The sequence below is a fragment of the Dromiciops gliroides genome, chromosome 1 (genome assembly GCF_019393635.1).
Source record: "Dromiciops gliroides isolate mDroGli1 chromosome 1, mDroGli1.pri, whole genome shotgun sequence".
Lineage (NCBI taxonomy): Eukaryota > Metazoa > Chordata > Mammalia > Microbiotheria > Microbiotheriidae > Dromiciops > Dromiciops gliroides.
Window position 1 is genome coordinate 422,518,850 of NC_057861.1, and position 12,744 is coordinate 422,531,593.

Here is a 12,744-nt window from a genome sequence, read left to right on the forward strand (position 1 = left end):
GCCCATGGTTATAGAACTCTGATGTCAGAGGAAGAATTTGAAGTCATCTTTGAGTCCCAAGCCCTCTTTCTGTTTTTTGTTTGTTTGTTTGTTTTGGTTTTTTGTGTTTTTTTTTTTAAGTGAGGCAATGGGGGTTAAGTGACTTGCCCAGGGTCACACAGCTAGTAAGTGTTAAGTGTCTGAGGCCGGATTTGAACTCAGGTACTCCTGAATCCAGGGCCGGTGCTTTATCCACTGCGCCACCTAGCCGCCCCACCAAGCCCTCTTTCTACACTACATTATACTATACTCACTGTTTGCATATGTATGTGTGTGTGTATCTCACATATGTATTATGTACATACACTTAGAAACACATATTATTCCTACTCTAAAAGTAGAAAAATCAATCTGTCCATACAATCTCCAAGCCAAACATCTGCAAAATCACTAGCCTCTTAGAGATAGAAATTTCGTTGCAAAAGATTCTCAGTTCTCACTCTGTCTTGCAAGAGACTATCATTATGAGGAACAGAACAAGAAAGAATAAATGAATCTGAGATGGTCAGGGAGAGTTAAAAGGGAGAAAGCTGGAAGGAATGATACCTTTTCTCTACTTAGAGTCTCCAAGCATTAAATTTAATATTCTTATCTCTTCCTTCTTCTCTTTTTTCCCCTGCTACTGCTCCATAAAAAGATTGATTTCATCTGCACTCATAGAATCAAAATAGTGCAATTAGATGTAATAGAGAAGACCGTGTAGCCTATACATTGAACATGAATCTTCCCCAATTTTTGCTTTTTTGCTTTTCATCGGTCACAAATTATAATCTAATGGCTAATTCAAAATTGTTTTATTAGTAATGTCTGTACTTTTATTCATAAGCATGTAATGCAAACAAATTTCAGACGCTATGAAGAAGATATGTACTGGAGGAGAATGGAGGAAGAACAGCATCACTGGGATGACCGTCGCCGAATGCCTGATGGAGGATATCCTCATGGTCCTCCAGGGCCACTAGGCCTCCTTGGAGTCAGACCAGGAATGCCGCCTCAGCCTCAGGGACCTGCAGTAAGTTTGGGTTTTGAAAATTTTGGATGAGATAACATCGAACACTATCTTGGCATTAAGAGAGGGGAAAAAATGTTCTTGAACATTACTTTTAATATTTTCATCTGACCTTCCAGCTAGGTCCCTGGGTATATGAGAACTTCTTGTGGCTTTCTTGATGCTTCCATAGAAATCCTTTATTTTAGCATATTGGTTTTCACTTGTCATCAACTCAAACAGGATTGCCTTTGAAATTTTATTTCTTCACATAAAAGCTTATCTAGTTCTTGTTGTCTTCTGGTATAAAAGAAGGGACCAGGAAAAGCTACTCTTTTTACTTTGACCTCAGAGCATATTCTGACTTTCTGTTACAAGTGACTTGGAACTTTTTTGTTTTCCTGTTTTCCCTGATCATACGAAACTGATCCTATTAAATGTGTAAAGAAAAAATTATTAAAATCAAGGCATGATAACTATACAAGTAGGTCTCTCCTGATGAAAAGCATTAACTTTAATCACCATGCTTCAAATTTAGCTCTCCTTTTCTCATCAGGAGAGGTCCAAGTCATTTGAGGATCAACAAGAGGGAAAAAGAATACATGGAAGTTAGGAATATGTACAGAGGAAAGAACACTGGCTCTGGAGTCAGAGGACTAGGGTTCAAATCATGCCTCTGCTGCTTTGCTACCTCTGTGACCTTGGGTTGGTCATTTAACCTCTCCATGGGCCTCAGCTTCCTCATCTGTAAAATGAGATTAGATTAGTTGGTGTCAAAGTTCTCTTCCAGCTCCAGATTTGTGTTCTTATGTAAATACATTTCCCAGAGGAATAGAATCAAGAGTAGGAGAATATTTGTTCATAGAGAAAAAGAGAAAGCTTTCTTTTCACTCCATTCATCACTCCAACTTTGGGCTTACGTGTAGATGTGTAGAAGAAGAGGTGTCATGGTGAGTAACCTGCACAGTGGAGACTTACAGGAGAAAAAAGTATGAAAATGACAGATTTGTAAAATAGAAAAGTATACCAATTTTTTTTAATTTTGTGCAGTTTTAGTGTAACGTTTATGGATCCCCCCCCCAAAATAGATTTTATTTATTTTAGGAAAAATGTTCAATATAGGCTTTTATACATAAATTATCTATGTTAAACACTTTATATTGTGAATTTGCATTTTTATTTTTACAGGTATAAAAAAGCATAGAGTAGATTTAAAAATTTGTGTAGTTGTTTATTGCTATTAAAAGAATAAGATAGTTTTGGGGGGAAAATTTTTAAATTAAATGTTAGGGATTTTATTTTTTTTTTTTAGTTATTAAGCATTTTATTCTCACTCTCCCACCCCATGCAAAAAAAAAAATTGTAACAAATAAGCATAATAATTAAAACAAATTCCTGTATCAATAAATCATGTCCAAAAATGTGTGTCTCATTCTGCATGTTTCTTCCACCTCTGTTAGAAGATAGGTAGCATCATCATTCCTGGAATCATGGTTGTTGGTCATTACATTGATCAGAATTCTTAAGTTTTTCAGAATTATTCAGTTTTTCAGAATTATTCCTTTTTATATTATTGTGGTTATATAAATTATTCTTTTGGTTCTGCTAATTTTACTCTGTATCGGCCCATAGAAGTAAGTCTCCCTTAGGTTTCTCTAAAATCATCCCTTTCGTCATTTCTTATGGCATAATAGTATTCTATTATCATCATGCCACAGTTTGTTCACCCATTCCCCAGTTGATGGGCACCTGATTTAATTCCCAGTTCCACAACTACAAAAAGCTACTATACTTTTGTACAGATGGGATGGTTTTTTCTTTGATATCTTTGGGGTATAAGCATAGAAGTGTCATAACTGGGTCAGAGGGTGTGCATAGAGGCATAATTCCCTATTTCTTTCCATAATGGCTGGACCATTTCACATCTCCACCAACTATGCAACCAAGTCCATATTTTTTCCACAGCCCCACCAATATTTGTCATTTTCTCTTTGTTAAACCATAGCCAATTTAATGGGTATAAAGTGGAACCTCAGAGGTGCAAATTAATTTTTCTAAATTAAAGTCAAAAATTAAATGTTATTTCAACAGAAGCAAAATTTTTCCTTTGTTTAAATGAAGTAATAACGATTTATTTTTTTCTACACAGCCTTTACGTCGTCCTGATTCATCTGATGACCGTTATGTAATGACAAAACATGCAGCTATATATCCAACTGAAGAGGAGTTACAGGCAGTTCAGAAAATTGTTTCTATCACTGAACGGGCACTCAAACTTGTTTCAGACAATATGTCTGATCATGAGAAAAGCAAAAGCAAAGAAGGAGATGACAAGAAAGAAGGGGGTAAAGACAGGTAAGGTTTTTTTTTGTTTCTTCTCATTTTCAATGAACAAAAATCCACCTTTTCTTCTCTCTCCTCCATTATCCCTTTGAGAAAAGAAACATAAAATCCTTGTAAAAAAAACATGCATAGTCAAGCATACTAAAAAATAAGCTTCAGTGTGCACCATGATTCATCATCTCTCAGGAGGCCAGTAGTATGTTTCATAAGGAGTTCTATGGAATTGGTTGGACATGGTAAGGATCAGAGGTTTCCCATAACAAGAATATAAACTTCCCAGATTAATGGAAGAGGAAATAGAATACTTAACCCAATTTTAGAAAAAAATTGAGCAAGTCACTAATGAGCTCCCTAAGAAAAAGTCTTCAGGACCAGATGGATTCATAAATGAATTCTACCAAACATTTAATCCCATTACTATATAAACTATTTGAAAAAGTAAGTAAAGAAGGAGCTCTACCAAATTCCTTTTATGACACAGATGTGGTTTTGATACCTAAACCAGGGAGAGCAAAGGCAGAAAGCAAATTCTAAACCAACTTGTTTAAGTATCAATGCAGGGGACAGCTGGGTGGCACAGTGGATAAAGCACTGGTCCTGGATTCAGGAGGACCTGAGTTCAAATCCAGCCTCAGACACGTGACACTTTCTAGCTGTGTGACCCTGGGCAAATCACTTAACCCTCAATGTCCCACCAAAACCAAAATATAACAAAAAACACTATCAATGCATAAATTTAAAATAAAATACTATCTAGGAGATTATAGGAAAGATCCCATACTATGACCAGATGGGATTCCAGGAATGTAGGGCTGGTTCAATCATATGATTATATCAGTAGATGCAGAAAAGACCTTTGACAAAATACAATGCCCATTCCTGTTAAAAACAAAGCATATGAATCAGTGGAACCTTTCTTAAAAAGATAAATAGTACCTATCTAAAACCACAAGCAAGTAGGTTCTTTAAGTTTTCCCAGTAAGATCAGGAATGAAGCAAGGATGTCCGTTATCATCACTATTACTCAATACTGTATTAGAAATACTAGCTATAGCTATAAAAGAGAAAGAAATTGAAGGCATAAAAATAGACAATGAAGAAACAAAACTATCACTCTTTGGAGATGATATACTTAGAAAATCAGCTAGGGGGTGCTATGGATAAAGCACCAGCCCTGGATTCAGGAGAACCTGAGTTCAAAATCTAGCCTCAGATACTTGACACATATTAGCTATGTGACCCTGAACAAGTCACTTAACCCTCATTGCCCCGCAAGGAAAAAAGAGAGAATCAATTTAAAAACTAGTTGAAACAATTAACAGCTTTAACAAAGTTGGAGGATATAAAAAAAAACCCTACCTATAAAATAAACCATCAACATTTCCATATGTTACCAACAAAACCTAGCAGGAAGAGATAGAAAGACAAATTCCATTTAAAATAACTGCAGGGGGGGCGGCTAGGTGGCACAGTGGATAAAGCACTAACCCTGGATTTAGGAGGACCTGAGTTCAAATCCGGCCTCAGACACTTGACAGTTACTAGCTGTGTGACCCTGGACAAGTCACTTAACCCTCACTGCTCCACCAAAAACAAAAAAATATATAAAATAACTGCAGACTTATAAAATAGCAAATATCAAAATGGATAAATTATTTAGACATAAAGGATGATAAAAATCAATTAGAAGGGCATGGGAAGATGTACCTGTCAGATCTATGGAAAAGGGAAGAGTAGATGTTCAAACAAGATAGAGGGGATTATGGAAAGTAAAATGGTAACTTGAATTACATGAAATGAAAAAGTTTTTGCACAAACAAAACCGGAAAACAGGAAGATATGGGGGGGGGGGTCATTTGTAGTAGGTTTGCCTGATAAAGACTTCATTTCTCAAATATAAGGAACTGAGCCAAATTTATTAAAATAAGTGCCATTCCCAGGTTGCTAAATGGTCAGATAATACAGATAATTTTCTAAGAAGAAATCAAAGCTCTCAATAGTCCCATGAAAAATGTTCTAAATTACTATTTACTGTGTTGTTGTTCAGCTGTGTCCAACTCTTCATGACCCCATTTAGGGTTTTCTTGACAAAGATACTGGAGTGGTTTGTGATTTACTTCTTCATCTTATTTTATAGATGAGGAACTGAGGCAAACGGGTAAGGGACTTTCAGCTTCACACAGCTAATTAAGGCTGGATTTGAGCTCAGAACTGCCTGACTCTGGCTGATGGCTCTATCCATTGTGTCACCTAGATGCCACTACTCAAGTGATTAGAGAAATGCAAATTAAAACAACTCTTGAGATACCACCTCAAACCTATCAGATTGGGTAACAACAGAAAAGAAAAATGACAAATATGGAAAAATTGGAACACTAATGCACTGTTGAAGTTGTAAACTAATCCAGCCATTCCGGAGAGCAATTTGGAACTGTGTCCAAAGAGATAAAACCGTCTATACCTTTTGACACAGCAGTATGACTTGTAGTTCTGTGTCCCAAAGAAATTAAAGAAAAGAGGAAAGGACCTATTTGTACACAGATATTTATATCAATTCTTTGTGGTGGCAAAGAATTGAAAATTAAGGGGATGCCCATCAATTTAGGAATGGCTGAACAAGTTGTGGAACATGATTGTCATGGAATACTATTGTCTTATAAGAAATTACAATCAAGATGCTTTCAGAAAATCCTGAAAACACTTATATGAACTCATGCAAAGTGAAGTGAGCAGAACCAGGAAAACATCATATACACAGTAACAGCAATATTGTAAGGATGATTGTGAAAGACTTGACTACTCTGATTAAAACAATTGTTCAAGACAATTGCAAAGGACCCGTGATGAAAAATGCTCTCCATTTCCAGAGAGAGAACTAATGAACTCTGAATATACTTTGAAGCATACTTTTAAAAAATGCTTTATTTTTAATGTTTTCTTTGTGTTTTCTTTTGTAACATTACTAATATGGAGATGTTTTCCATGATCTTACAGGTACAATCAAAATCAAATTGCTTGACTTCTCAAGGAGACAAGAGTTCCTACATGGGGGGAAAAAGAGAATTTAGAATTCAAAATTTTTTTAAGATAATTGTTAAAAATTTTTTTTACATGTAGTTAGGGAATATTTAACAAAATTAATAAAATTAATTTTAGAAGATTTTCCATTTCCCTCCCTCCCAAAAAATACCCAAAACTTTTTCCAAGTTTGTTATGTTTCTGTTTATTTTTTAAATTTTTATTTTTAATTCCAGACTTTCTCCCTTCTTTGGGTCATCCCCCACCTATTGAGAAGGCAAACAATATGATACCCATTATACATGTGTAATTATGCAAAACATTTCCATATTAGCTGGATGGTCCCCTCCCTCCCCCAGGGAGAAAAAATAACTTCAATCTGCCTACAGAGTTCAACAGTTCTTTCTCTGGAGGTAGATAACATTTTTCATCATGGGTCCTTTGATAATGTCATGAACCATTATATCAATCAGAATAGCTAAATCTTTCACAGTTGATCAATCATCTTTGCAATATTGCAGTTTACTATGTACAATGTTCTTCTAGCTCTCTTCATTTCACTTTGCCTCAATTCAAATAGGTCTGCCCAGGTGTTTCTGAAACCATCCTGCTTGTTATTTCTTACAGCACAATAATATTCCATCATCATCATACACTGTAACTTCTTTAACCATTCCCCAATTGATGGACATCTCAGTTTCCAATTCTTTGCCACCACAAAAAGAGCTGCTATAAATATTTTTGTACTTATTGGTCTTTTTCCTTTTTCTTTGATCTTTTTGGGCTACAGACCTAGTAATATTATTATTATTGCTGGGTCTCTTCTGGCAGTGCTACTACCGTCCATCAACTCACACCTGGATTAGTGGAGTAGCCTTCTAAATGTCTTCCCTACCTCAAGTCTCCCCATGCTAGTTAATCCTCTATTCCACATTCTATTCATTCCCTCCAGCAGGATCAAATATAAAACCCTCTCATTGGCTTTTAGAGCCCTTCATAATCTGGCCCCTTTCTACCTTTCCAGTCTTTTTATTCTTCTATGTATTTTGCTATCTAGTGACACTGGCCTCCTTGCCCTTCCTTGCAAAAGGGAAGGGTATAACAAACACCTGTTAAGTGCCTTTGGTGTTCTAGGTGCTGTACTTAGCATTTTACAAATACTGTCTTATTTGAGCCTGGAGAGGGAGATACTCTTATTATCCCCATTTTATAATTGAGGAAACTGACAGAGGTTGAGTGACTTGCCCAGGGATACACAGCTAGTAAGTATCTGGGGCTGGTTTTGAACCCAGGTCTTCTGTCTCTAGGTCCAATACTCTTTATCTGTGCCCTTAGCTGGAAAATACTCCATCTTCCATCTTCCATTTTTACTGTAATCATGGATTGTCTTTTGGATTTCTTTGTATCCCCAGTGTCTGGCACAGTGTTCATTGTTGTTAAGTTGTGTCCAATTCCATGGGGTTTGGAGGTTCAGGGTGGAGGAGGTGGTTTGTATTTGGCAAAGATACTGGAGTGGTTTGCCATTTTCTTCAGCTCATTTTACCTATGAGTTAGTTACCTGAAGCAAAAAGAGTTAAGTGACTTGCCCAAGGTCACACCGCTAGTAAGTATCTGTGGTCAGATTTGAACTCAAGTCTTCTGAATCTAGGCCCTGCCCTCTATTCACTGAGCCACATAGCTGCCTCCTAAGGTCCTGGCACATGATAAGATCTTTTTTTTTTTTTTAAGTGAGGCAATTGGGGTTAAGTGACTTGCCCAGGGTCACACAGCTAGTAAGTGTTAAGTGTCTGAGGCCGGATTTGAACTCAGGTACTCCTGAATCCAGGGCCAGTGCTTTATCCACTGCACCACCTAGCCGCCCCCACATGATAGGATCTTAATAAATGCCGTTGACTTGGTTTTATTACTCAGCAGCCAAAATGATTTTCCAATAGCATAGTTCTGACCATATTTTTCTTTGCTGTTACTGGAACATGAAACTACATCTTTTGCATCTCTACCCTTACACTGGCTATCCCCACATTTCTTGAATGCTGCTTATTATTCTACCTGAATTCTTTTAAGACTGAGCTCAAATCTTACTTTCTGCAGGAGAGGGCTTTGCTCATCTCTACCCATCTTCTATTTACTTCTACTCTGAATATAGCTTGTTTGTGCCTAATTATTGTTATCTCCCCAATGAACATGTAATCTCTTTGAGAGCTGAGAACTGTTTTTGCTTTTCATTGTATCCCCAGTGTTTAGAATAATGTCTGTAACAGAGTAATACCTTAATAAATGCTTGTTGACTGACAAGTTGAATTCTAGTTCTAATAATGCAGACTGTGGTAAATTTAATTGGGTGGGTAATTTTTATATTAATTTTATGTATTGATTGGTAGATAGGTGATCTTATTGGAGAAAAGAGAATATTGCATTGTAATGCAATTTGATTTTACTGCAGAGCTTTGAAAGGAGTCTTGCGAGTAGGAGTATTGGCAAAAGGATTACTTCTCCGGGGAGATAGAAATGTAAACCTTGTTTTACTGTGCTCAGAGAAACCTTCAAAGACATTACTAAGTCGTATTTCAGAAAACCTTCCCAAACAGCTTGCTGTAAGTATTGTTTAAAATGTTAATTTTTGTGGTTGCTTTGAAGTTATTGACAAGACTATGCTTTAATTACTTTAATTTATTCCTAAATGATCAGCTAATGTGATCTTTCCAGGCAATTTTTTTTTTAAATCATGCATGCTTTCTGGCAAATACTTTTTTTTCACTCTATAATTTTATATTTCATAGTGAATGTATTTGGTATGTAGTTTGACCAGTTTACTTTTGTAAGGTAAAACTAAAACGTGTTATCTTTAGCCTCCTTTTTTTGAGACTTGAATATTAAGGGGGAAAGCCATTGTTAATTGGGACTAAAAAGTAGTTATGTAAATAAGTATATCTTTACAGGCTTTAAGCCACAACCTCTAACCTTTTTAAGATTAAGTATAAGGGGCAGCTAGGTGGCGCAGTGAATAGAGCACTGGCCCTGGAGTCAGGAGTACCTGAGTTCAAATCCGACCTCAGACACTTAACACTTACTAGCTGTGTGACCCTGGGCAAGTCACTTAACCCCAATCACCTCACTTAAAAAAAAAAAGATTAAGTATAGGGGGGCAGCTAGGTGGTGCAGTGGATAAAGCACTGGCCTTGGATTCAGGAGTACCTGAGTTCAAATCCAGCCCCAGACACTTGACAGTTACTAGCTGTGTAACCCTGGGCAAGTCATTTAACCCTCATTGCCCCTCCAAAAAAAAAAAAAGATTACGTATATGTGGGGGCAGCTAGGTGGCACAGTGGATAAAGCACTGGCCTTGGATTCAGGAGCACCTGAGTTCAAATTCGGCCTCAGACACTTGACACCTACTAGCTGTGTGACCCTGGGCAAGTCACTTAACCCTCATTGCCCCACCAAAAAAAGATTAAGTATATGTTTTAATTTAAATATCAACTGGCTCTTCTGAGACCTTTTTGCTTTTTGATGATGCCTTTCATAGCTTACCTGTCCGAAAGCTTCTAATGGTAGGAAATATTTCTAGTGAAACATAAGAACTCCAGATACAATTAAAAAAGCAATTCTTTTTTTGTACTCTTGGTTAAAAGAATTTTGAATTTTCTGTAACTTGAGTTCAACTTAAATTTTTGTCAGAATTCTTCATAGCATTAACAGCATTTCTTAATTCCTAGTATAGTTTGGATTAGCCAGAAGCGTATGACTTGTGGCTTGTTTTGTTTTTTCCTGATGCTATCTCATCTGTAATTTTTGGGTCAGACAACAATTAGTCATGTAGTGTGCCTAGAATTTGTGGCCTCTGTTTTAAATGTTGACATCTCTATCTCCTTTCTACCATGGCACCTCCTTTAGTGACAGTTTTTCCTTGGTGCTAATGTTGTTATATTTAGTCCAGCCTGTGAAATATCAGCGTGGAACAAAGTTGATCATGCTACTACCAATGAATGACCTTACTGTGAGTTGAGAAGGTGCCTAAGGACAATATCATAGAATGATTTTAAAGATTGGGTTCATGGAAGTATTGTGGAGCTTTAATGGTCCTTAATTTCATGCAATAATGGATTAAGAAATTTGTCTCATCCAGTAAGTTGCGTTATCCCCAATTCACTCAATTCTCATGCAGGTGAGCAATTAGACCATTAGAGAGAGGTCATAGGATCATAAACCCTAAGCCAGAATGGTCCTGAGGGGGCCTCCATCTAGTCCAATATCTTTTTTTTTTTTTAATAGATAAGGAAACAAAACCAGGAAAAAGTGACTTTTCCAAGGTCACCCAGCTTAAAAGCTTTTTAAGAGTCAGAAGTAAGATTTGAACCTATGTCCTCTGACTATCCAAATAGATTAGATTCATAGGAGTTCTTTCCATAGTACTATCTAATTTATATGAACAACTATGAATAAGGAGAAATAGGTTTTTTGTGTTTTTAAAGGAAACAAAAAAATATAAATGGAAATGCCAGTTGATACTTCTAAAAGTCACTTAAGTTTATTTTCTAAACAAATGTTTTTCAATCTTTGTGCCAGATCCCAAGGAGTCATAATATTATGGTGCCCTAGCACCAAGTGACCCTTCTGTTATAACACTATAAGGTTTAGAAAATGCTTTGCAAATATCTCATGATCTAGCAAGAATTCCTTTTGCTTTCAGGGAGTCTGGTAAAAATAATTGTTTCTGGTTTGTGGTGAGGTTACATTTTTTCCCCCCTTACATCTTATTCTTTTTTAATGAGGAGGAAAATAACTAGTTCTTTGCTGATCATATTCTCACTGGATACTGATGAAGAATGAAATGGACAAAAGAAAGACCCCCTAAGATAGGATTATAGAGTTAGGGAAACTATTTGTCTTGTTGATGTTGAGGAAGACATGGGAAATTAGGTAACCCTGAGTCATATTACTGGTCCACAGTACAAAACCCATTGTTCAGGTGCAGAACAGAAGCTTCCATTTTGAGGACAAATTTATCCCCTGGCTCTGAGCATGCCTATTTCGTACTGAGCCACAATATAGTCATTCCTACATATAAGAAACAGCTAGAATATTCATAGTGAGGGTAGGTGACACAGTGGATAAATAAAGCACCAGCCCTAGATTCAAGAGGACATGAGTTCAAATCCGGCCTCAGACACTTGATACTTACTAGCTGTGTGACCCTGGGCAAGTCACTTAACCCCCATTTCCCCACCAAAAAACAAACCAAAAAAACAAATAATTTTCCTTGATAATTTTATGGCAACCTCTCTCTGCCAGGATTCTCTTTTATCTAGCTGGGTCAAGTCTATGTCCCCACTGCTCATACCTGATTGACAAGTGTGTTTTACAAGTGTGTATGTTATAGAAAGGTTGAAGCACCAAGGAAGCAAATTTTTTAATTCTCCATTTATTTGACAATACTAAAGATTTCAATTTATAAATTTTTTTTTTTTGCCATATAGGTAATAAGTCCTGAGAAGTATGACATAAAATGTGCTTTATCTGAAGCTGCGATAATATTGAATTCCTGTGTGGAGCCCAAAATGCAAGTTACTATCACGCTGACATCTCCAGTTATTCGAGAGGAGAACATGAGGGATGGAGGTTGGAAAGTTGTTAAAGATACTACTTTTCCAATAACTGTATCTATTCTGTTTAAAATGGCATTAAGCCCTAGAAGGCAACATGCTGGCATTACATATATATTAGAGAGAATTGACTTAGATATTTCTGTTTATGACCATTTTCTGAAAAGTAAATACTCTATTTGCTAATGTATTTTGTTTCTTGATCAAACTTCATAGCATGATTGATTTTTGCTTCTTTTTTTTTTTAATTGCTAACCTCAGTTTTCTGGAAAAGTTCAAAATTATTTTTACCTGAAGAGTTCAGGTATTTGGAAATTTTAGAACAGTAGTATTTATAGCGAGGGGACATGAATTTTAACTTTATAGAAATTTTTGCCCCTGCATTATAATTTTTAATACTGAAGTATTTTAGAAATAAAACTACTGGATTGTGAACTAGATAAATGATGTTTAATATATTCTTAAGCGGCATCATTACGCATCTAACTATAAGTTTTGCTTTTATATTAAGATAAATGTCATTTCCAGTTTTCTGAGGTTGCTCTTCGGTCTGGAGTGCTTTCATAAATACACAGCCTCCTGACAGTTATAGGTTTGAGCATTTGACCCAGACACACTATACAAGAAATACTGTGATAATAAATGACATAGTTAGTGAGTTCAAGTCCAAGTCAGAGATCTTAAAATCAATTTACATTTATAGAATATGAAATCCTGGTGCCAGCAGTGTTGCTTTAGGGACTGTTCTGTAAC

At 36.3% G+C, this 12,744-nt stretch overlaps 1 protein-coding gene across 2 annotated transcripts in view; it reads left to right on the forward strand.

The window, feature by feature from the left end:
- The window catches only part of ZFR (zinc finger RNA binding protein), a 75,577-nt gene that overhangs the window by 45,234 nt on the left and 17,599 nt on the right, over positions 1-12,744 (forward strand). For both annotated transcript variants that reach the window (XM_044002111.1, XM_044002121.1), the window contains 4 exons: positions 889-1,051; positions 3,177-3,382; positions 8,832-8,982; positions 11,866-12,007. In XM_044002111.1, coding sequence (XP_043858046.1) covers positions 889-1,051; positions 3,177-3,382; positions 8,832-8,982; positions 11,866-12,007 — 662 coding nt within the window. The remainder of the gene's footprint in view (positions 1-888; positions 1,052-3,176; positions 3,383-8,831; positions 8,983-11,865; positions 12,008-12,744) is intronic.